The sequence below is a fragment of the Sorex araneus genome, chromosome 2 (genome assembly GCF_027595985.1).
Source record: "Sorex araneus isolate mSorAra2 chromosome 2, mSorAra2.pri, whole genome shotgun sequence".
Taxonomy (NCBI): domain Eukaryota; kingdom Metazoa; phylum Chordata; class Mammalia; order Eulipotyphla; family Soricidae; genus Sorex; species Sorex araneus.
The window spans coordinates 265,007,298-265,030,586 of record NC_073303.1 but is presented as its reverse complement, the minus strand read 5'-3'; the positions used below and the strand labels follow the sequence as shown (position 1 = coordinate 265,030,586).

Here is a 23,289-nt window from a genome sequence, read left to right as displayed (position 1 = left end):
CAGACAGCCAGAAACCTGGCCGGGGGGATGGGAAGAGCAGTGAGAAAGTTTCATTCCACTGAGCCTGCCACAGCACAGTGCAGCAAACACACCGACACGCAGACACAGACACACACAGACACAAAACACAAACAGGCACACACAGACACACAGAAGCAGACACAAAACACACAAACAGGCACACACAGACACACAGAAGCAGACACAAAACACACAAACAGGCACACACAGACACACAGAAGCAGACACAAAACACACAAACAGGCACACACAGACACACAGAAGCAGACACAAAACACAAACAGGCATACACAGACACACAGAAGCAGACACAAAACACAAACAGGCACACACAGACACACAGAAGCAGACACAAAACACACAAACAGGCACACACAGACACACAGAAGCAGACACAAAACACACAAACAGGCACACACAGACACACAGAAGCAGACACAAAACACACAAACAGGCACACACAGACACACAGAGAGACACACATACACACACAGAAGCATACACACAAACACACAGGCGCACACAGAAACACACAGGCACGCACACACAGAGAAGTATGCAGAAACAGACACACAGACACACATAGAAACAGACACACAAACACACAGGTGCACACAGAAACACACAGGCACGCACACACAGAGAAGTATGCAGAAACAGACACACAGACACACATAGAAACAGACACACAAACACACAGGTGCACACAGAAACACACACAAACACAGGCACGCAGAGACACACAGAAAGATGCACAAACACAAACACACACAGATCTAGTCACACAAACACACAGGCTCACATACAAACACACACTGAAACAAACACAGAGACGTGCAGACACACACAGAGACACACAGACACAGATACACAAACACACAGCACACAGACACACACAGAGATACACGCACACACATAGATACTCAGACACACAGCAACATACACACAAATACAGGCACACACACACAGAAAAACATGCACAAAGAATGGCCGGGCTCAGGGACAGGTGTGACCCAGGAGGGGCCTGAGCAGGGGAAGCGGGGGCTGGATGGGCAGCTGCTGTGGACATTTGAATCTCGGCCACTGGCAGGCACTGAGGCCCCTTCTCGCATGTCCCCAGGGAATCGGGCCACCCCTGTAGGAATAACGAAGGACAGAGACAGTCGTTTCCACGACCTTGCACGCCTCCTCTGCCACTGCACGGACAGCCGGGCAGCCCTCACAGACCCCGTGTCCAGCTGGAGATCCAGCAGCACGGACATTTGGGGACACCTGTGCACACGGTCTAATAATGACACAGAGGCACATGTAATTTTTATTGGGATTTATTCTGCTTTAATTGTCTATGGTAGGTACAATTCTAGTGACCATGTTATGTCAGAGCTCTGCTTCTAGAAATAGCACACAGGACTGTCTGAGTGGCTTACACATGTACACACACAAGCACATGTGCACACACATATGCACGCAGACATATACACATGCCTGTGCACACACAAGCCTGAGTGCACACACAGACACAAACACATGTGCGCACATGCACACGTGCACACATATGCACACATGTGTACATACATGCACTCACACATGCAAACACATGCACACACATGCATACACACATGCACACACACATGCCTTGTCTGTATGCAAACTCACAGCACACATTCTTTTATGTCCGTTAAGACAGCTGTACAGTCTGGAATTGTCAAGCTACCACGAATCCGGACAAACCTGAGAAAGTTCCGAAGCGAGGAAACATGGTCTTCAGCGCACTCACTCTGTGGCACCTTCAGTCACAGAGTCCTAACTTGATCGCCCACAGTGAAACCAAGGCCAATATTAAAAACAGACACCTCTGCCAACACACCCAGACTCAGCTGAGCTCAGCTCACACACCTGCACACACAGGCCTTCGCACCAGTGTGTGGCACTATGGAGAGGGCGGGTGGAACCTACACGGCACCGGGTCCAGTGGCAGGCGGCAGGTGGAGAGCACGGTTCCATGCAGCAGGGGAGGTGCGAGCGGACAAAGCTTGGAACAAGGCATAGGAGCAGAGTGGAGCTGGGAGCACGGAGCTGGGAGCACGGAGCTGAGAGTGTCACACAGCTGGGAGCACGGGGTTGGGAGCACAGAGCTGGGAGCACGGAACTGAGAGTGTCACAGATCTGGGAGCACGGAGCTGGGAGCTAGAATCTGGGAGCGGAAGCAGGAGCAGGAGAAGGAGTGGGAGGAGGAGTGGGAGGAGGAGCGGGAGCAGAAGCGGGAGCTGCAGCCAGAGCTCCCAGCACGGGGCTGGACCGTGCAGCTGGCACTGGGCCTCGGGAGAGCCGACTCCGGACGGGGCCTGAGCAGGCCCAGCACGGCTCTCGGAACCCCGCCCCCGGCCCCAGGTCATCCCGCGAGGTCGGCACAGGCTTGGGCGTGGAGGCCCTGGACGCGGCCTCGCGGGCTCCACAGGGCCCGACAGGCTGCCCGCACCACGCCCGGCCTCTGGGAGGGTCAGTCTGTGGTGAGTGCCGGACAGCCCGAGGCGGGAGGGCCCAGCTGAGAGCGTGCCAGGGCCTCCGGGGTGCGCCGCTGCTCCCCAGACACGAGTCCCAGTGTACACGAGGGTTCGGGTGGGGGCCTGGTACGCCGGAGAGTGGAGAAGCTCCCAGGCACCCCGCAGTGCCCCCTGTCCTGCACACTACGGCCAGGTCACAGGCAGCGTCCTGCCTGACAATAAATATAAGTCACAGGGGCGAGGCTTCCCCTGGGCTTCTCCAGGCTGGGCAGCCAGGGCTGCGGCTCCTCTGTGAGCCCGGCCGGGAAGCCAGCCCTCGGCCAGACCCCTGGACGCTGGTCTCGTGCTGCCCCCAGTCCAGCCACCGCGCGTCTCGCTGCCCAGGGCAGGCAGCGCCGTGACAAGCAGGGGGGAACCGAGGCCTCAGCTAGGCCAGAGGCGTGAGTGCCGGCTGCTGGCCAGCCACGGAGACGGCCCAGACGCAGGCGCCACGGCGAGGCCCCTGCCCGCGGGGCCTCGGGCCCGGCCAGAGGAGGCTCCGCCGTCCCCGCCGCTGGGTTTGCCGAGCGTCCCCAGCCTCTCGCTTGCTTGTTTTCCTGACGACTTGCCATGGACGCCAGGGGCAGGGACAGGCCTGCTCGCCCCAGGGCCCCATCCTGGTCTGAGCCGTCTTGTCCCGCTGACCGCACTGCTGGTGATCCGTGCCGCTGCCCGCGTGTCCACACAGCCACGAGCTCCGGCGCCCAGCTCACCCTGCCTCCTCGTCCTCGTGGGCATGGGGGCCGCAGCTGCTGGCCTGCAGCACACAGGCGTGGACAAGGCCGCTCTGGGGGCCGACGCTAAGGAAGAGGCCAGCCGGGCTACACCGTCCCTCAGGGGCAACGCTGAGACCTGGAGGGAGAAGACAGGGGCTGTGAGGGCAGGGACATGGCATCAGCCCCCGCACCGAGACCCGAGGGGCTGCTAGCGGGAAGAAAGGGTTTATTTTTCTTTCTCTTTTAGTTTTTTGGCTCCCAAGTGGTGCTCAGGGCTGACTCCTGGCTCCATGCTCAGGCTCACTCCTGGCTCTGACTGAGCTCAGGGCTCGCCCCTGGCTCTGAGTGACCCTGGCAGGGCCCAGGGGGTCACATTTGGTGTCAGGGTCGAACCCGTTTGGGCCACACGTCAGGCAAGTGCAGCACTTCGGCCCTGGAATGGAGTTTCCTGAGGGAACTGAGCCTTGTAAGGAAGAGGGAGACAGTCAGGAGACCTAGGAAACAGGAGCGGGACCCTCAGGAGACCACCACTCTCCTCCCACGCTGGCCAGAGACAGGAGGACGGTGCCTGTGGGCAGGGCAGGCGGGCCGAGGGGTCCGGCCCCTCCCTGGAGGCGCCCTGTCCACTCCAACCCTGAGACCGCCGGCCTCTCCTCTCCTCGTGGTCCCTAAGGGCACACAGGTTCCTGCACAGGCGCAGCTCCCGATGGCGGGATGGTGGGGCCGACAGGCCAGCTGGCACCCGGACCTGCCCCCCGCTGCAGAGGCGGCCGCCGGCTGCCTGGAGCCCAGCTTCCCGGCGAAAAGGCTGCGGGATGGGACGGGGGCTTATCTGCTGGCTCCGTGCATCAGGTTACGGCATGCAGCAGAGCTTGGGCGTCCCAGGGGCTGAAAGGAAACGGCCCGAGTGCTGGAGAGCTGCTACTCGAGCTGCAGCGCCTTCGCAGAAACCAGCGTGGCTGGGGGCTCGCCTTCATGCATGGGGCTGGGGTCGCTCTCCCGCACGCCCCGCCCGCCTGGGGCTCGCCTCGGCCCCGCCTCCCGGGGCCCCACAGGTGTCCGGGTTCCGGCTGCGCCCACATGCCAGCTCAGACGCCTCAGCAGAGCTCCCCAAAGGCGAGGCTCCCAGAGCCGGTGTGGCGGGTGCTCGGTACAAAGTGCAGACGCCTGCCCTCTCCCCGCCCGCCCCGCCGAGCCCCGGGCCTGTGCCAACTGCCGCCACGGGCCAGCAGCCACTTGCTCTGTGCTGCCCTTTCCCTGCCGTGCCGGGGCTGTTCTCCCAGGCGTGAACGGCACTCCGAGGGAGCGGGAAACTCACTCGAGCTCACTGCCCGGGCCCCGGAAGTGTGGCGCCCGGCTGGGCAAGCCCGGGCCCCAAGATGCACCCAAGGGCAGACCCTGGGACACGCACAGACCTCCACCTTCACCGCCAGCCCGCCAGAGCCCGGGGCCAAGGTCCCCAGCTGCGGGAAAACCACCCCGTGCAACTTCGCTTTTCTCTCCAGTCTCCCAGGAGGATGCCCCGGCTGAGGGCTGGCAGCGAGTGGAGCCAGTTCCTACTTGCCGTGCGAGGGCATTTGGAAACGCAAAGCTCCCTGCCACCACTCACTAGGCGCAATGAAAACAAGGCAGCCACAGACTCCTCTGCCGGAGAAAGCCTCAGCGTCAGGCTACCTCCAGCGCCCCTCTGCGCCCCGAGTGAGGAGGGGAGCTGGGAGAGCCCTCTGCACCCCCTGCCGACCTCACCCCTCCTGGGCAAGGCTTCCCTTCCCCAGAGCTCCAAAGGCGGGTGGGGCGGCACCTACCGTGGCTGAGCTGGGCGCGCGCGGCCTCGGAGCCCTCACAAGCTCGTGTCCCCGTTCTGCTTGAACTCGGACAGGATGTTGAGGGTCATGTCCTCGCTCTTGGACTGCAGGTTGGCCTCGCTCTTCCGGGAAGCCTTCCTGGTGGCTCGTGAGAGCCTGCGGCGAAACGTGTCCCCCGCCAGGAAGTAGAGGATGGGGTCCACGCAGCTGTTGAGGCTGGCCAGCCCCCGGGTCACCTGGTAGGTGGCGTAGACCCGGTCGTTGAAGGCGCACATCTCCGGCGTCTGGAAGGCCAGGCGCGCGCGCAGGTTCATGGTCTTCATGACGTGGAAGGGGATGTAGGACACGGCGAAGACGGCCAGCACGATGATGACTAGGTAGATGGACTTGCGGCGCAGCGGCGAGTTGTCCAGGTCCTTGCTGACGAGCGCGCGCACGATGAGGCCGTAGCAGGCCAGGATGAGCACGAGCGGCACGCAGAAGAGGGCCACGGTGGTGCAGAGGCTGTAGACGAAGTAGCCGCGCAGGTGGTCGTCGGCCGCCGAGTCGTAGCAGGCGACCGTACGGTTCCTGCGCGCGCCCGTGCCCGAGTAGAAGAGGATGGGCGCGACGGCGGCGGCCACGGCGGCCCAGACCAGCAGGCTCACGTACACGGCGCGCTTCTTCTGCAGGCGGCCGAGCGACTGCAGCGGGCGCACCACGCCGCTGTAGCGGTGCGCGCTGATGCAGGTGAGGAAGAGGATGCTGCCGTACAGGTTCAGGTGGAAGATGAAGCGCTGCAGCCGGCACATGGCGTCGCCGAAGATCCAGTCGGTCTTGTTGAAGTAGTAGAAGATGAGCGCGGGCAGCGTGAGCACGTAGAGGAAGTCGGCGAGCGCCAGGTTGAACATGTACACGGAGATGCCGCTCCAGGGCTTCATGTGGAAGGCGAACATCCAGATGGCCACGCTGTTGCCCAGGAAGCCCACGACGAAGACCAGGATGTACACGGCGGGCAGGTAGTAGAACTGGAAGCCGGTCTTGGTGAGCGCGCAGCGGAACGGCGCGGCCGCGGCGCCGGCGCCCGCGGAGCCGTTGGCCCAGGGCGCGCCCGGCCAGGCGGCGTCCGAGGCGTTGGCGCCGGCCGGCCACGGGGCCTCGGTCATGCTCGGGGGCGCGGCCCGCCGGGGGTCCCGGCCGCGGCCGTGCGCCCCGCGAGCCCGGGTGGCCGCGCCGGCCGCGCTGGCCGCCGTCCGTGCCGCGCTCAGCGGCGCCCGGGCATGGTCCGCGCGCGCGCTCGGGGCGCTCCGGCTCGGCGGCCGCGGGAGGCGGAGTCGGGGCGGGCCGCGCGCCGGACACCGGGGGCGGGGACCCTCCCCGGCCCGCCCGGCCGCCCGCCTGCGCGGGGTCTCTCCGGGCAGGGGCGCGCCGAGGCGGGCAGGGCGTGGCCAGCGCCGAGCCGGCCCGCCCCGTCCGCGCGCGCCGCTCGGGGACCGCGCTCCCCTCCCCGCGCCCCGCGCGCGCGCGCGCGCGCCCCGCTCCGTCCCGGGCGCCGCTCCCGGTGGGGTGGGCGCGGGGCTGCGGGGCGGGGGCCCGCGCGGTCCCCAGCTGTGCCGGAGACGGCGGGACTGGCAGCTGGACCTTGGCAGCTCCGGGTCAGGTGTCCGGCCGCCGGGCGCGGACCCGGCACGGGAGACTCGCCGATGGGCAGGGCTGCTGGAGGCGGATCCTGCAAAGTCCGCGCGGCTGGAGCCGGCAGTGGACAGGGACAGGACGCGGGGAGAGCCCGGCTGGAGCCGGCAGTGGACAGGGACAGGACACGGGGAGAGCCCGGCTGGGGCCCGGCAGTGGACAGGGGCAGGACGCGGGGAGAGCCCGGCAGTGGCGCTGCGGTCTGTCCGGGGTGTGAACATTTCTGGAGTCAGGAAGGAGAGGAAGGACGCAGCCCTGCCTCTCTGGGGGAGAAAAAAAAAAAACTCTTAATGGAACCTCCGCGGCTGCCTCCGCTCCCTGGTCTGTAGAAGCCAGTTGAATTTCATGATCTTTCACTTTTTTCTCCAGACTGGAGAGCTCTGGGCCTTTGTTCCAGGCTGACCCGGGGTCCGGCTCTCTGAGCCCTGAGCCGCCTCTGGCTGGTGCGGGGGGGAGTGGGGAGCCACCTGGGGTGCCTCCCCGCTCCAGCCCTGCAGCCTCTCCCTCTGCCTGCAGCGGTGCATTAGCTCCTGTACGGTGCTGGGGTGGCTGTTTCCCCCAGGGCCCTTAAGTGCTCTCAGACAGTGACCCTTCCCTGGGAGCCCGGGCCTGTGTGAGTGCCGGCAGGCCTGGGAGACAGGCTGCTCCAGAGCCCAGCACCGCTTCCTCAGGTCCCCGGCATAGAGGGGGGTGTCGCCCCCAGCCTTGCTGCGTCTGCGCCCCCCCTCCCAGCTGAAATGAAGCCGTGAACTTTGCAAACACTGCTTTTCCCTCCAGTCTGTTCAGCCGGGTCCGAAAGTCGTGAGTCCATTATGGTCTGTGAGTTTCCTGTTGCGTTTCTTTGTTTGGGCTCACACCCGGCGTCACACCAGGCGGTGCTTGGGGCTGACTCCTGGTGGGGCCCCGGGACCTTGGCGGGTGCCAGGAACTAGGCAAGGGCCTTCCCCGCTGTACTCTCCTCCTGCCCCGCGTTGTGCTTTGAGTTGAGCTGGTGCCTCGTGGACACTCGTCCGTGTCAGCTCCTGTGGACGGTGGTGACGTTCTGCGTGGAGACCCCGAGGGAGGGCGAGGAAGGAAGAGAGAGCTAGTCGGGTCGGGGAAGCGATGGCAATGCCAGCGTAAGTGCTTCGGCACACTACCTCTCACGGAGCAACACTCGACTCCAGAGAGTCACGGTTCAGCTGTCAGAGCGCACAGGGCTCGGGCAGAACCTGGCGGTGGTGACCAGTGTCTCACCTCACCCACCACCCTGATCCGCTATTAGGGACGGCCCCCGCATCCCGTGGCCATAACTAGCCGTCGCAGCCCTGCCCTGCGCGATGGAACTGAGGCACAGAGACATTAAGTAACGCTTCCACATCACACAGGAGACACCGTCCCAAAACGCACACCCCGACTCCTCTTGCTCTGCTCGATGCAGTGCACAGACAGGAAAATCACCTCCCAGGGCCTTGACAGCGTGGTCACGGCCTGGCTTATTCCCAGAACTTCCGCCAAGGAGCCTTTGCTCTGGGTCGTGGAGGCCCTGACCGTCCCTGGTGAGACAGAACATTCGTGAACATTCTCGGCTGCTTGGGCTTTCAGGGAAAAGCAACAATTTACATCTGATCTGAGAAGGGCAGGCAAGTATGAGGAAGCGGGTTCTGTGTGACCTCAGACTCATAAACAGTCGGAGCCTCTGCCTGCCCGACCCCTGCGCCGCAGAGGTCTCCTCTCCCGTCAAGTCCCGAGTCCCCGGTCCCTGCTCCCTGCTGTGAGCAGAGGGCAGGTGAGACACCCCAGGCCGGCATCCTGCAGGGCGAGGCCCTCACTCAGCCTCCCCGCTCCCGCCAGGTGCCGGTGCCCGGGGGGCCCCTCCAGCCGCGCTCCCTGTCCACATGCCCGCAGGGCTGCTTCCCGGAGGGCGTCCGAGCTCACCTCCCTCTGGCTGTCCCCCCCCCCCCCCCCCCCCGTCTCCCTCCCGAGGCAGGTCTCCGTGTCTGAGGACTGCCCAGCAACTCTACTCACTCCCTGTCCGGGCCCCAGAGGAACCAAAGAGCCAGGGAGGCCCCCCGAAATGTTGGGCTGGGTTGGGGGTCCCAAGAGTCTCCTGAGAACAGCCACTGGGTCACGATGCATTTTGAGGCACTTCTTGGGATAGGGAGAGTCCAGCCACCACGCCTCTGAGGGCAGATCAGAAGGAGAGAGACTCCAGGAATTCCCTTCTGAAGGAGGGGGAGGAGAGAGGGCCAGGAGGGGGGAGTTGGGGGAGAAGGAAGGTGAGGGCTGAGGGAGGGAGGGAGGGAGGGAGGGAGGGAGGGAGGGAAGGTGAGGGGCTGAGGGAGGGAGGGAAGGTGAGGGGCTGAGGGAGGAAGGGAGGGAAGGTGAGGGACTGAGGGAGGGAGGGAAGGTGAGGGGCTGAGGGAGGGAGGGAAGGTGAGGGGCTGAGGGAAGGAGGGAAGGTGAGGGGCTGAGGGAGGGAGGGGAGAAGCTGAGGGGCTGAGGGAGAAAGAGGGAAAGTGAGGGGCTGAGGGAGGGAGGGGGAAGGTGAGGGGCTGAGGGAGGGAGGGGGAAGGTGAGGGGCTGAGGGAGGGAGGGGGAAGGTGAGGGGTTGGAGGTCTCCCATGTCTGGAGCATCACTGCCTCATTAAGCCGCACCGTGGGTTGTGCCCGGGGAGAGGAGAAACCAGTCAGGGCCGAGGGCAGCAAGGTGAGGCTGGGGGAGTCTGACACCCTCCCTGTTGTGGGGCCGGCAGTTGGGCTGGGCTGGGCTGGGCTGGGCTTGTCGGTGCCCAGGCCCTGCCGCGCTGTCCCAGCTGAGGCCCCTGCGCAGGGACGTCTGTGCGTGCGGGCGGGAGGTGCCCTGGGAGCCTCCCTCTCCCAGGCACAGCAGCACCGTGTCCCCGCTGTCCCCACACGCCCTGTTCGCAGGAGCCCGGCGAGCCGGGAGCAGAGCCACAGAGAGGCTCGTCCCTGCCGCGCTGTGTGACACTCCCGAGGGACGTCTGACCCAGAGCAGGGCACAGTCCGCTGCCCCCGGGCCAGCCCTCTGGGCCCCGAGAGGAGGTCAGTGCTCTGTGACCGGCCCCTCCCTGAGGGGGAGCTCGAGGGGCCTCAGTCTCACGGCTCAGAGCTGGCAGCTGGGTCTCTCACGTCAGGTGGGCCCAAGAAACACCCCGCGCTGGGGCAGAGAGTAGGACGGCGGGTGGGGGGGGGGGCGCTGGCCTTGCACGCAGCTGGCCTGGGACCAGGTCAGCATCCCATCTGGTCTCCCAAGCAGGGCCCGGACTGGCCCCTGAGCACAGAGCTGGGAGTAACGTGCAGCCCCAGGCGGGAACCAGAAAGGTCAGAGCCTGGAGCCATCGGGCCCGTGCTGGGAGTGCAGGGGCTGCGAGAGGCCGTCAGCCCCGCCCCGTCCTCCCCCTCCCTGGCCGCCCTCTCCACACACAGGGCTCCTCGGGGCCCCAGCCTGGCCTCACTTCCTTGCCACGCCCTGGGGACACAGCCTGCTCCCAGCGGCTGGCCGGCAGGGTGGCCCAGAGGCCTGCGGGAGGTGGCGCCCGGGGGATGGCCTGGGGGTCCCTGGCTGGGGGGAGGCAGAGGGTGGTCTCAGGGGACACTGCTGCAGCCCCATGTCCCGGCTGGGCCGTGGGCGCCTGGCAGGAGACGAGGCCGGCACCAGGGCCCGGGGGTAGCTGGAGCGGGAGCTGTGGGGGCCCCAGGCTGGGGCGGCAGGGATGGGGGGGCCAAGCTGTCCCTGCAGGGGGCACGGGCCGCCCGCTGCAGGCCCCCTGAAGCCAGCCCTGGCCGGCTCCAGGCTCCGGGCCGGGGGCGAGTCCAGGGGGAGGCAGGGCCGAGGGGACACAGCGCAGCCCCTGAGCCCGGCAGTCGGGACGCTGGCGGCGACAGGGGACACTGGACCTGGTTTGAGATGGCATCCAGGGAGGGCCATGGGGGCGGCCGCGCGTGACTGCACTGCCCGCGGGGCAGAGCCATCAGCCCCTCACTCGGGCCGAGCACCCTGGGGGCTGGGCCTGCCACGGCAGGTGCGGACAGGCAGGCTGGGGGGGAGGCCCTCCTCGCCAGCCGAGACACTGCCCGGCACTCAGGGAGTGGACACTGCGGTCAGGGTGGTGGAGGCCGGCCGTGTCCGCGCTAAGCCCAGGGCCAGGCTGAGCACGGCCTCTGCACGGCCCCAAGCCACGGCCCTGAGCCCCCCAGTGTCAGCCGGGGGATCCTCACCGGGTCATCTCAGCCACGGGCAGGGCAGGGAGGGGCCGGAGACCCCAGGGCAGGCTGGGCTCTGGGCTGGCAGAGGAGGGTCAGCGGTCACGCGAGAGGAGGCACGGGACAGGGGAGGGCCAGCCTCAGACACAGCCTCCAGCGGCCAGAGACCTTCCTGCTCGGACAAGCTCCCGGGAGGCTGCTGACCAGGAGGGGCCTGTTGCTCTGTAGGAGAGAGAAGGTGAGCCTGACACCAGAGCAGGGGGAGGGCTGGGAGGGCAGGGGCAGGAGGGCAGGGATGGGAGGGCAGGGCTGGGAGGGCAGGGGCGGGAGGGCAGGGCAGAGAGGGCAGGGCAGGGAGGGCAGGCCTGGGAGGGCAGGGCTGGGAGGGCAGGGCAGGGAGGGCAGGGCAGGAGGGCTGGGAGGGCAGGGCAGGAGGGCAGGGAGGGCAGGGCAGGGAGGGCAGGGCTGGGAGCACAGGGGTGGGGCTGGACCCTCAGCAGGGTGTGGAGAGAGAGACCGTGGGAGACGAGGAGACAGCAGAAAAGGGCCCTGCATGAAGGAAGGTGCCGGAAGCCCCAGGAAGGGCCCGCCGTCTGGTGCTCTGGGGGAGCAGGTAGATGTGCACACTCACACACAAACACGCAAGCACATGCGTGCCCATGCATGCACACAGACAATGTGACTGCATATGCATTTAAGCGCATGTGTGTGTCTGTGTGCATGGTACATGCGTATGCCTGTGTGCAAAGCAGACATGCTCATGTGAAACATGTCACACACATGTCCTGGAGACATTTTTGTGTCAGTGTACAGGTATGCATTCAGGTGCAGGCATGTGCCATGTGTGTGCAAGCATGTGTCTACAAGGCACTCTATGTTTGTGTACATGTATGCATGCAATCATATGTGTCCTCATGGGAACATGTGTTCATGCATGTGACAATGCGTGTGTTCATGTGTGGGTGCCTACACACATGTTCAGGCAGGAACATATGTGTCCGTGCTGAAGGGGTGGCGGGGCGGGCCATGAAATGAGTCTCCTGGGGCAGTGTGAGCCTGCACTGGACACGCAGTGACACGGGTGGGGGAACCGAGAGCCTTGTCCCTGTCGGGCCGGCAGCATTTTTAGAGGAAGGTCACGAGGGCCCAGTGGGCCTCTGAGTCCAGCAGAACCAGAACAGCCCCGAGAGGGGTGACCAGAAGGACACGAGAAGGACACCTCAGAGCTGGGGGGAGCTGGGAGAGAGACGAGGGCCCTGCTCTCCGCCCCCTCTCCCTCCCTCCCTGCCTGCCTCCCTGCCTCCCTCCCTCCCTGCCTCCCTGCCTCCCTCCCTGCCTCCCTCCCTCCCTGCCTCCCTCCCTTCCTGCTCTCCGCCCCCTCTCCTTCCCTCCCTCCCTCCCTGCCTGCCTCCCTGCCTCTCCCCCTCCCTGCCTCCCTCCCTCCCTGCCTCCCTCCCTTCCTGCTCTCCACCCCCTCTCCTTCCCTCCCTCCCTCCCTGCCTGCCTCCCTGCCTCTCCCTCCCTCCCTGCCTCCCTCCCTCCCTGCCTCCCTCCCTTCCTGCTCTCCACCCCCTCTCCCTCCCTCCCTCCCTCCCTCCCTCCCTCCCTCCCTCCCTGCCTCCTTCCCTTCCTGCTCTCTGCCCCCTCTCCTTCCCTCCCTCCCTCCCTGCCTGCCTCCCTGCCTCTCCCTCCCTCCCTGCCTCCCTCCCTTCCTGCTCTCTGCCCCCTTTCCTTCCCTCCCTCCCTCCCTGCTCCCTCCCTCCCTCCCTGCTCTCTGCCCCCTCTCCCTCCCTCTCTCCCTCCCTCCCTGCTCTCTCCCTCCCTCCCTGCCTCCCTCCCTCCCTGCTCTCCGCCCCCTGCCCCCTCTCTGCCTCCCTCCCTCCCTGCCTCCCTCCCTTCCTGCTCTCCGCCCCCTCTCCTTCCCTCCCTCCCTCCCTGCTCCTCCTTCCCTCCCTCCCTCCCTGCTCTCTCCCTCCCTCCCTCCCTCCCTGCTCTCTGCCCCCTCTCCCTCCCTCCCTCCCTGCTCTCCGCCCCCTCTCCCTCCCTCTCTCCCTCCCTCTCTCCCTCCCTCCCTGCCTCTCTCCCTCCCTCCCTGCCTCTTCCTCTCCCTCTACCCCTCTCCCCTCCCTCCCAGTTCCCAGGGGCTCTCCCCTCCCTCCCAGCATGTGCAGCCTCTGCCCCCAGGTCGACGCCCCAGGTCAATGGAATATGCTCCCGGGGTCTGGCCTGTCTCTGCGGGGCCCCTTCCTGCAGAGACACCCCGGTTCCTGTGGAAAGGGGGCCCCGTCACCTGGGGAGGGGGAGTCCCAGGACACACAGGGCCAATGGTGGGTCTGGTTCCTCAGGGGCCCAGGAGGGGCCAAGGAGCACCATCTCCCCCAGCAGGACAGGAGTCTCCGTCTGCAGAACACGGCCCTCTCCCGCTGGAGGAGGTGGGGACACAGACACCGGAAAAGCCACTGGGCGGCAGGGGGAGAGAGCAGAGAGCAGGGGAGGGGATAGGAGGGGAGGAAGGGAAGGGGAGGGGAGAGAAGGGGAGGGGAGAGAAGGAGAGGGCAGGGGAGGGCAGAGAGCAGGGGAGGGCAGGGGAGGCAGGGGAGAGCAGGGGAGGGGTGGGGAGAGCAGGGGAGGGCAGGGGAGGCAGGGTAGGGCAGAGAGCAGGGGAGGGCAGGGGATAGCAGGGGAGGGCAGGGGAGGCAGGGGAGGGCAGGGGAGGCAGGGGAGGCAGGGGAGGGCAGAGAGCAGGGCCCCTGGACCCATGGAGGGAGAGAGGCTCTGCCTATGGCCTGCGTCTCCCTCTCTGTGTCTTGGTCTTGCCTGGCAGGAGGGTTCCTTAGCCCCCCACCTGGCGTCTCTCAGTGTCAGCAGAAGCTTCTGTCCACGAGCCCCTGTGAATGTCTGTGAGCCGTGTCCTGAGCACGTGCCAGTGTCATTCTTAAGTCGAACCCGAGTTCCATAACCGAGTGACGATGGCGGGAAAGGTCTCCAGGCGTTGGAGCCTTACACTGGGGTGCAGGAACCCTGAAGGCGGCCTTGGAGGGTTCGCGTCCTGAGGGGAGGCGGGGCAGGGCGTGGGGGCCCCGGGGACAGCCCAGGGTCCCGGCCCTGCTCTGGGGCCTCTCTCTGGCCATCTCCCAGACTGTCTGGGGCGAGCCCAGGGCCCTGGGGTCCACCGGGCTCCTGCGTCTCCACAGAGTGGACCCGCGCCTGACCCGCGTCCACCCCCCGAGCTGCGGGGCGGATGGAGGGTGCCGCCTCAGAGTTGGAGTGGCAGAGGGTGGGGAAGGGGTGTGGGGAGGCGGCAGCACGCGATCCTCTGGCCCAGGGCGAGCCCACCCTGATTTGCTCAGACCGTCCAAACGGCCCCCCACCCCCCTCTGCCCACAAAGTCGGACTGTAAATATTGACGCTTGAATCTGACCCAAGACAAGGCCTCGGGCCTCACAGCTGACTTCAGTCTGAAAGGGATTTAGTCTGAAGGCTGGTGGGCCCTGGGTCTCAGGCCCACCCCGCACTGGAGCCCACCCAGGGTGGTCCAGACGCACCCAGACGTGCAGACACAAGGCAGAGGGAGAGTGAGCCAGGGAGGGCCGAGGCGAGACGTCTTTATGGAAGGACAGAACCCGGAGGGGAGTGTGGAGCGGGCACACAGAACACTCAGCCCGAACCCGGACCGTGGGCCTGAGGGTGGAGGGAAAATAGCTCCCAGGGAGGGAGCGAGAGAGGGACGGGGGAGAGACTAGACAATCAGCAGCGCAAAACTTGGAATCCGATCAGGGCTCATTCCGAAGTGCTCAGAGAACAATATTCAGGGAACAAGGGGAGATGGCAGGGTCGCCAGGCTGAGGGGGTCCGCACAGACACACGAGACCAGCCTGCTGTGTTACCCGCAGCAGGCCCGTGTGGAGGGAGGGAGAAATGGCCCGAGGAGCCCCAGGGTCTGTGTCCTGCTGAGCTGCCTTCCAGAAACAGGCCTGCAGGGCCGTTCCCAGGGCACTCAGAGGCTGTGGGGCAGATGGGCGTGGGGAGGGAGGGCAGGGTCTGGCGAGGGGTGGAGGGTGGACAGAGCCCCAGGATCGAGAGCCCCCGGGCGGGGGACGGCGACCTCAGGGCGGTGGGCGGAAGCCAGCACTGCGTCACCTGCTGGGTAAGCGCATCAGAGGGCTGGGAGGGGGTCCGGAGAGCACAGACAAAGGAGCAGCAAAGCCAGGTCTTTCCCACCGAGATCTGCTCTCGGCTCAGCAGGGCAGTGGGCAGCGGGGCCCGTGGCCACGGGGATGGGAGCTCAGCGGGAGAGGCCTTGGGCGGGTGCTGACCCCTGGGGGGGCCTGCCGGGGTCCCCTCGCGCCATCCCGGAGCCCGTGAGCAGAAGCCGGCGTCAGCCAAGGCGAGAGACGAGCTTCCCGGGAGAAGGGAGACCAGGGCCACCTCTGGGGTCTGTCCGCATGCACGGACTGCTTCCAACACACGCACAGCTCGCACACGCATGTGCACATGCTCACACCACACACTAGCATCCCTGTGTGTGCACATGCACACACACACTCGCACACTCACACTCATACACACACTCACACTCATACACACTCACATACTAGCACACTCATACTCATACACTCACACACAAAAACACTCACATTCTCACACACTGACACACTGACACAAACACACACACAAAAACACACTGACACACAAGCACACACTCACACACATACTCACACACTGACACATTCTCACACAAAAACACACTGCACATTGACACACAAACACACACTGACATACACTGACACACTGATACACACTACCACTCACAAATACTCACATACTCTCTCACACACACTTACCCACACACACTCATACTCACACTCATACACTCTTACACGAACTCACACACACACTCACACAGTCACACACAGACCCACACACTCACTTTCATACACACACTCATCACACACTCTCACATACACTCACAGACTCACACAGACTCACACACTCATTTTCATGCACACACTCACACACACAAACACACTCTCACATACACTCAGACTCACACACTGACACACACAAACACACTCTCACATACAGTCTCGCACTCACACTCACGCACAAGCACGGGAACAAGGTGTTGCATGTTCTGAGTGGAGGACGAGGCCAGCAGCACCTTGGCTCTGTGCGGCTGAGCCTGGCGCCTGCTGGGTCGCGCCGTGGAGACGCCCTGGCCTCAGGGGCAGGCCGGGAGAGCGCAGGGGCGCCGGGCCTTCTCGTGTCCTCGGTTGCCGGGAAACTGGGGGACGGTATTCTGAACCTAAACCGAGTCTCGCGTGACTTTGTTTCCTTCCTGTGAATCTCGGGTCCAGGCCCACATCGCCGTGGCCTAGACTGACGCCACCTCAGAATGCGTGTCTGTTTCACGCACCCTCTTACCCGCGCCCGTGCCGTGCCCACTTTCCTCCTTCCTCCGTACGGAGAGCTCCCCTCACACCGGGCTCTGCAGGAGAGAGAGGCCTTTCCCCGCCCAGCCAGCCTGCCCTGGGGCCGGGCGGTCACCCCTGCAGCCCGGGGCCATGGCGCAGCTCTTGGCCCGCCCTGGTGGCGGCAGGTGGACGGCCTGCCCAGCGCTGCACCCGGGCCCGTCCCCGGCTCTGCAGCTGCTGTCGGTCAGTCCTGATATCCCTGCCTCGGTCTTATCCCTGGACACACAGGCGTGTCTGCCGTGTGACCCGGTCACGCTCACTCGGCGTGCTCACGTGTGTGGCCGACCTTTGTCACGGGAAGAAAGCAAAAGCCAGAGCTCACGGGAGGCCCTGAGGGTCACGGGCCGGGCAGCCGCGGGCGCCGTCCGGGGACGGGTTCCAGCAGAGGCGCAAAATCGTCCTGAAGTACCCACAGTTCTGAAAGTCGACATTTCTCCGTGAAAAGTTGTCAGCGGGGCCAGAAATTCAGCCGGTCCTGGGCACCCCCAAGGAGGGGCACAGTCCAAAGGCAGGGCTGGGGGCGGCCGGTCCCGTCCACTGTGGGGGACACGTCTCCGGCGCGTGTCTGGTGCCGAACGCGACCCGGCCTTTCAGGGGACCCCGAGGCCCGGCAGGGGAGTGGACTCTGCACCCCAGGGCAGCTGGCTGGGGCCCCGCAGGGTGGCGTGCTGCCCCCGGCCCAAGTGCGGGTCTGCGTGTCCCTGTCGGGTTCTGGCGGCAGAGGGGCAGCCCAGGGACCCCGCCCAGGGCAGGCACCGGAGCACCTGCCCTGGAGGGCTGGTCCCCAGGACCCACCTTGCTGGGGGCCCCCGGAGCTGCCCTGCTGGGCCCTGGGCAGAGCTTCCTCACAGGGGGAGAGAGGGCAGCGGCTGTGACCTGCCCCCGGGCCCTGCTGACCCAGGCCACTCGCCCTGCGCTGTGGCCCCAAAATCCAAACCAAAAAATAAAGTCGAGTAACTCTGAATATAGGCCACCAGAATCAGATAATTGCTTAATTTGTACTGAATTTTCTTTCTTTCCCTCTCTGCTGGCGTATAGAATTCAAAATGTGAAGGGATTAACAAAAAAAAAGTAATTTTTCTGTTTGTACCAGAAAGGCTGTGATGAGACCAATTTTAGCTGACAGCCCACTTAGTTGAGGCCGGCAGACTCACAAAGACTCACAATGGGCCCTGAAGGCCCTGGGCTGCTTCTGTGATTACCCTACAGCTAATACCTGCAATTTCCAAATAAAAGTGAAAACAATGAGCAGCTGCTCCCGGAAGAGCCCATTGTCCCAGCCTGGTAGAGAGAATTAAGCCGCTCACCCCCAGGGAGCACTAACGAGGCGTGAGGGGCCGCAGCCCCCCCCCCCCCTGTGTCATCCTGAGGCCCCTGATTCTTGCAGTTCCTGCGGCTGCTCGAGGTGTGGGGTTCCAGGTGCAGGGCTGGGCGGGCTTCTGGGAAGCCGCTACAGCCCCGTCTAGGGGCCCAGGGTGACGTGTTCCTCCCTCTGGGGCTCCCAGCGCGAGAGGGTCGCCGCCGGCACACACAGGGGCCGGGGATGGGGCCACGTGTCCTGCTGGAGGCAGCTCGGAGCTGCCCGCCGCGTCACTGGACTCTCCTGACCGGGTCAGCCGGGGTCTGGTCAGAGTTGCTGCTGAAGGCGGGAACAGGCCCCGCTGGCCCACGCCACACTCTGGTCAGCCCCCCGCCCCCCGGCGTGGCCTTCTCTCGCCAGCGTGGGAGCGGGGAGGGCGCAGGGGCGGCCCGCTCTGCCCACGGCCCACACCAGACGCACAGCCACAAGTCACCTGACCTCTTGGACGCCTGCAGGACACGGCTCCCCGGGCAGACTGACCCAGGGCAGCTGTCCAGACCCAGGCCCTGGCCCCCGCGCCCCTGTGCAGCCTTGCTGCTGTCCCCGTGGCCACTGGAGCCCCTCCCGCCCCCTGCAGTGACCCGGGTGGGGCAGGGGGGTCCGGCCAGCACGCAGAGGACAAGGCTTTTGTTACTTTGGTTTTGGCTCTGGGGGCCACCCCCGGTGACGCGCAGGGCTCTGTTCTGGCCCTGTGCTCGGGGAGGCGCAGGGGACGGCGGGGCTCAAGCCAGCGGCCGTGAGCGAGGCAAGTGCCCCGCCTGCCGCTGTCCCTGCAGCCCTCAGTCACTCTCCCTGCTGTGTTTATGGAGCCGGGAGAGGCAAAGCTCAAGCAGGCCTGAACCCAGGTGTTCACGTCCGCTTTGCGGAACCCGGGGAGTGGCCTGGCCAGCGGGGCCCTGCGGGCAGGGTCACGGCCGCTGCCCTCTCTCCCTGAGGAAGCTCTGCTGCCAGCCCAGGGCTCCAGCCAGGGCCCGGCCCCCCCGGCAGCGGCTGTGAGGAGGCCACAGGCTCGAGGAGGCTGTTTCTGTAAGGAGGAACAGCGTGCGCGAGGCTGTTCGCCGCCCCAGGAGGCCAGTGCCACCTCGCGCGTCCCAGAAACACAGAGCCGGGAGCTGCAGGACCGTTCCCGAGCTCCCCCCACCCCCCGGGCCCTGTCCAAGCTCGCAGGCGGCTGGAGCTGCAGATGACCAGTCCCGGGGGTCTGGACCCACGGGCCCGTCCCCAAGGCTGGACGTGTCGTGGTCACACACAGCCCCAGGGGGCTGGACGTTCGGGAGTGGAGATGACCCCCGGGAAGGCGGAGTCCACAGCAGAAACAAACGCAGCCCCTTCACTCCTTCGGGGTCAGGCCTCCCCTGCCACAACTCGGTCATCGTCCGGGGCGAGAGGCTGTGGACACGAGGGCCCGCCTCCGCCCCCCTGGGGCCCCGAGCTTCCCGGCCCCCAAGTCTGGTGCCTGCCCCACGCGTGAGTCAGCACTGCAGGGAGCGAGTGTCCTGGGGCGCGGTCAGCACGGGCACAGACAGGGATGCTGCCCACCCCAGGCAGGCCAGGTTCTGAGGGAGGAGGCCACCCTGAGGCCGCTCTCCCCTGCGGGGCTGACTGGGGCCCAGCTCCGATGCTGCCCTGTCCAGTGCAAAGTGTCCGGCGGGGATTCGCTCCTCGCAGGCTTGAGGGGCCTGGACGACTGACCAGCTGCCGGTGGTCGGGGCGAGGCCTGAGGCCTGTGGCCCTTTGATCACTGGTGGGCCAGTGCCCAGCCGGAAAACCCTCCTCGCCCTGGTGCCTCCTCTCGTGGGTCTGGCCTTGCCCTCGGTCTGGCCCGAAGGTCACCTGTGTCCGGGTGCACACAGGGCATTTGGTGCTGACCACAGCGACATGAGTGGGCGGCGTGGGGTCATGGGCCCTGCCCCCTCAGGAGCAGGGAAGCCGCACGTTGCTCCTCTGGCTGCTCCAGGCTGGACGGGCCATGGGTGGGGCGCGGCCGGGGCCCAGGGCCTGAGCGCGCCGTGAATGTCCGTGATGCCCTCCTGGATGCAGCGAGAGGGTGCCATCCACGGGCACAAGAGAGCGGCCCCGAGCCGGCTGTCACAGGTCTGCTCTGCTCCGAAGCCCGCACCCCTGCTGGACCCCAGAGCCAGCCGGACCCTCCGGAAGGCCACGGGTCAGACTCCCCCCCCAGGTGCACATCATCAGTGCCCCCCGGGCTCACCTCACTCTAGAGGACTTTCTGTCCACCAAGGAAGAAGGAAACTCCCTGGCTGAGAAGCCTGGACAGACAGATCCTCGGCGTCCCCGGGACAGACGGACCCTCATTGTCCCCGGGACAGACGGACCCTCATTGTCCCCGGGACAGATGGACCCTCGGCATCCCCGGGACAGACAAGTGCTCAGTGGGCTCCTGAAGCCGCCATGGGCAGTGTCCAGCTGAGCAGGGGCAGAGGGCACTTCCTTGCAGGTTTCCCACGGACCGTGCGTGGTGATGTTCTGTCCCGTCCCAGCTGGACCCTGGGCGTGAACGCCGGTTCTCGGCCTCTGAAACCTTAGCCCCGAGAGCGGCCGGCAGCAGCTGCTCACTCACGGCTATTTTTAAACAGGTCAAACAACGTGACTTTCGAGGCCCGGAACCCCGGGCAGGTCCCCTCGTGGCCACCCACGTCCGCCCCATGACTCAGCAGTTCCCGCGCACCGGTCACTCACGGGGGGATGGGGAACGGGCTCCCCGGGCCACCTCCGGGGCGGAACTTGCTCTGACTTCGTGCCCTAGTTCCGTCCTGCTCAGGCCTGGGCCAGGCTGAGGTGACGCCGGGTAACGGGGCGGTGGCCAGGCCAGCACCAGCAGCTGATTGGCCGCGCAGCTGGACGGCACACACAAGCTCGGAACCCCCAGCACTGGCGCTGCCCTGCCGTCGTGCGGCCAGGCTGAGGGCCAGGACACGTGGCCAGCACAGGGCGGGGTTCCTGCCTGTCTCCCTGCAGCCACACACGCCCGTGGGCAGGCGTCCCCACACACACCCATGGACAGGCGTCCCCACACGCCCGTGGGCAGGCGTCCCCACACGCGCCCGTGGACAGGCGTCCCCACACACAGCAGTGGACAGGCGTCCCCACACTTACCCGTGGACAGGCGTCCCCACCTAGCTCCAGTGGGCGTGTCTCCACGTGGGGTTTGTCGCTTCTTGGTGAGACCCCCTTGTGGGCAGACTCAGGCCTCTGCACCCGCCCTCTGAGCCCAGCCGAGGGCAGGGGCCAAGGGCAGCTGCGGTGTCCAGCACCCGCAGGGAAGCCGAGTGGAGGGCCTCAGGGCTCCGGCCGTGTCTCCTGGCCAAAGGCTGCGCCCGCCCCGGGACCCCCCCCCCCCCATCCTGTCCTGGGTCGGGGGAGGGGCTGAGCTCCTGACAGGCAGGAGCCGGCTCTGGGCCTGGGTGCCGTGGGGTGTTGCTCCTGACCAGGCACCACGCCCTGTCGGGCGGGAGGGAGAGAAAGGGGGGCCTGGGTGGGCGGCAGCGGGGAGGCGAGGCCTGAGCTTGCACACAGGGTTCCTGGGCGTGGAGAGTCGGGCCTCCAGCTGCTTCCTGCGCCCACGCAGGTCTCTGCGGCCAGCACGACACGGAGAGACACGGCCTGTCCCGGCAGCCACCCAGGGCTGGGCAGGCCCGTGCTCGTCCCGCCAGCTCACCCCTGCACCCCGAATGCAGGCACTCAGCACACACCAGCCCCAGTCTCCCGGGAGAGTGAGGCCTCACGCGCGGGGGTGCAGATCTCTGACACTCGGATGCTTAAGCCCTTCTCCAAAAAAAGGCCCCATGACACTTTACAGAACACGTTTTGGAAACGGAACATCCAAACAAAGTATTCTTGTTTTGTTTTGAGAGTTAAATGGGAATGGAGTGAAAGCACTGGAACGGCTGAAGTCCCACGTTCTCGGGGGACGCTCGCTTTAAGTGTCTCAGACTGACACTGCCAAAGCCCCAGAGCCCAGGCGCCGGGCCGCTGGCAGCTTCCCGGAGAATCGCTGGCGTTATTTTAGCAACTTATCGTCCCCTTGGTGCCAAGTCAGGAGACGAAGAGCCTCAAGGTGAGAATTATCTTGACGTGAAGGGCCCGGCCCAGACACAGTCCTGAAACAGCCTGTTCCCTGGCTCTCCTGAGAACACACACTCAGCACAGGAAACGTCTCTGCCCATCACCCAGCGGTGGGTCCGACCTCGATTCACGCTGCTCTTGGCAGGTTCGAATAGGTGTGGGTTCGAGTGGGTGGTGTGGAGTCACTCCCGCGTGTGTCCATTCTCTGCATCACACATTCTCTGCATCTCACTGTTGCGTAATTCACCCCAACCGCTGCAAATGCGTGGCACGAGCTAACGAACAAGAACGTGTGTCCCTGGGGGAACCGAGAGGCCAGGGATGGGGAGCTGGGGAGACCAGCACGGGGCACAGGTGGAAGTGCTCCTGACCCTGCGGCTCCCTCCTCCTGCCTGACGCTGAGTGCTCCCTACTCTGGCACCAAATGCTCCTAGGTGCTCAGGCTGAGACACGACATACCCAACACTTTGGCGCCCTACCTGCCCAGGCTCAACTTCTTACCATGAAACATCCTTCTTGATGCTGGTCAGAAAAGCCAATACCAGACTCGACTAGAATTTCTGTTTGATTTTGAGGCTTGGAGACCCACCCAGCAGTGCTCAGGGCTGACTCCTAGCTCTGTGCTGAGGAATCACTCCTGGACCCAGGCTGCCTCCTGCAAGCACCTTGACCCTCTTCTCTCTCAGGTGCATAGCACCAGAGTATGAACCAAGTGCTGTTTGTTGAGTTCCAGGTCCCAGAGTCTCTGTGCCTAAGCTGGTCTTCTGCTTCAGTGCAGTGAAACTGCGACAGAGCCTAAATAAGGCAGCGAGCATGATGGGTTTTATGTATTTTTAAAAGCTAATCAACTCTTGAAAAACATTTATTGAATCACTGTGAGATAGTTACAAGCTTTCATGTTTGGGTTACAATCACGCAATGATCAAACACCCATCCCTCCACCAGTGCACATTCCCCACCACCAATATCCCGGGTATACCCCCCTTTCCCACCCTCCCCCTGCCTCCATGGCAGACTATATTCCCCATACTCTCTCTCTACTTTGGGGCATTATGGCTTCAACACAGACACTGAGAGGTCATCATGTTTGGTCCTTTTGGCACACATCTCCCATTCCGAAAGATCCCTCCAGCCATCGTTGATTTAGTGATCCCTTCTCCATTCCAGCTCTCCTCTCCCTGTCCATTCATGAGGCAGGTTTCAACTTTGGAGCAATCTCCCTGACCCTTCTACCTACTGTCCTTGGGTGTCAGCCTCATGTGATGTTATTCTATGCTCCACAAATGAGTGCAGTCCTTCTGTGTCTGTCCCTCTCTTTCTGACTCATTTCACTTAGCATGATACTCTCCATGTTTATCCAGTTATAAGCAAATTTCATGACTTCATCTCTCCTAACAGCTGCATAGT

General features: G+C 64.8%; 1 protein-coding gene across 1 annotated transcript; it reads right to left on the bottom strand.

Moving 5' to 3' along the window:
* Positions 1-2,605: 2,605 nt before the first annotated feature.
* P2RY1 (purinergic receptor P2Y1) lies at positions 2,606-6,258 on the bottom strand. Its single transcript, XM_004603160.2, has 2 exons — positions 5,086-6,258; positions 2,606-3,416 (listed from the first exon to the last, which is right to left on the bottom strand). Exon 1 carries the CDS (start codon positions 6,228-6,230, stop codon positions 5,121-5,123), a length of 1,110 nt encoding a protein of 369 aa, XP_004603217.2. The 5' UTR covers positions 6,231-6,258; the 3' UTR covers positions 2,606-3,416; positions 5,086-5,120.
* Between the last annotated feature and the right edge of the window lie 17,031 nt (positions 6,259-23,289).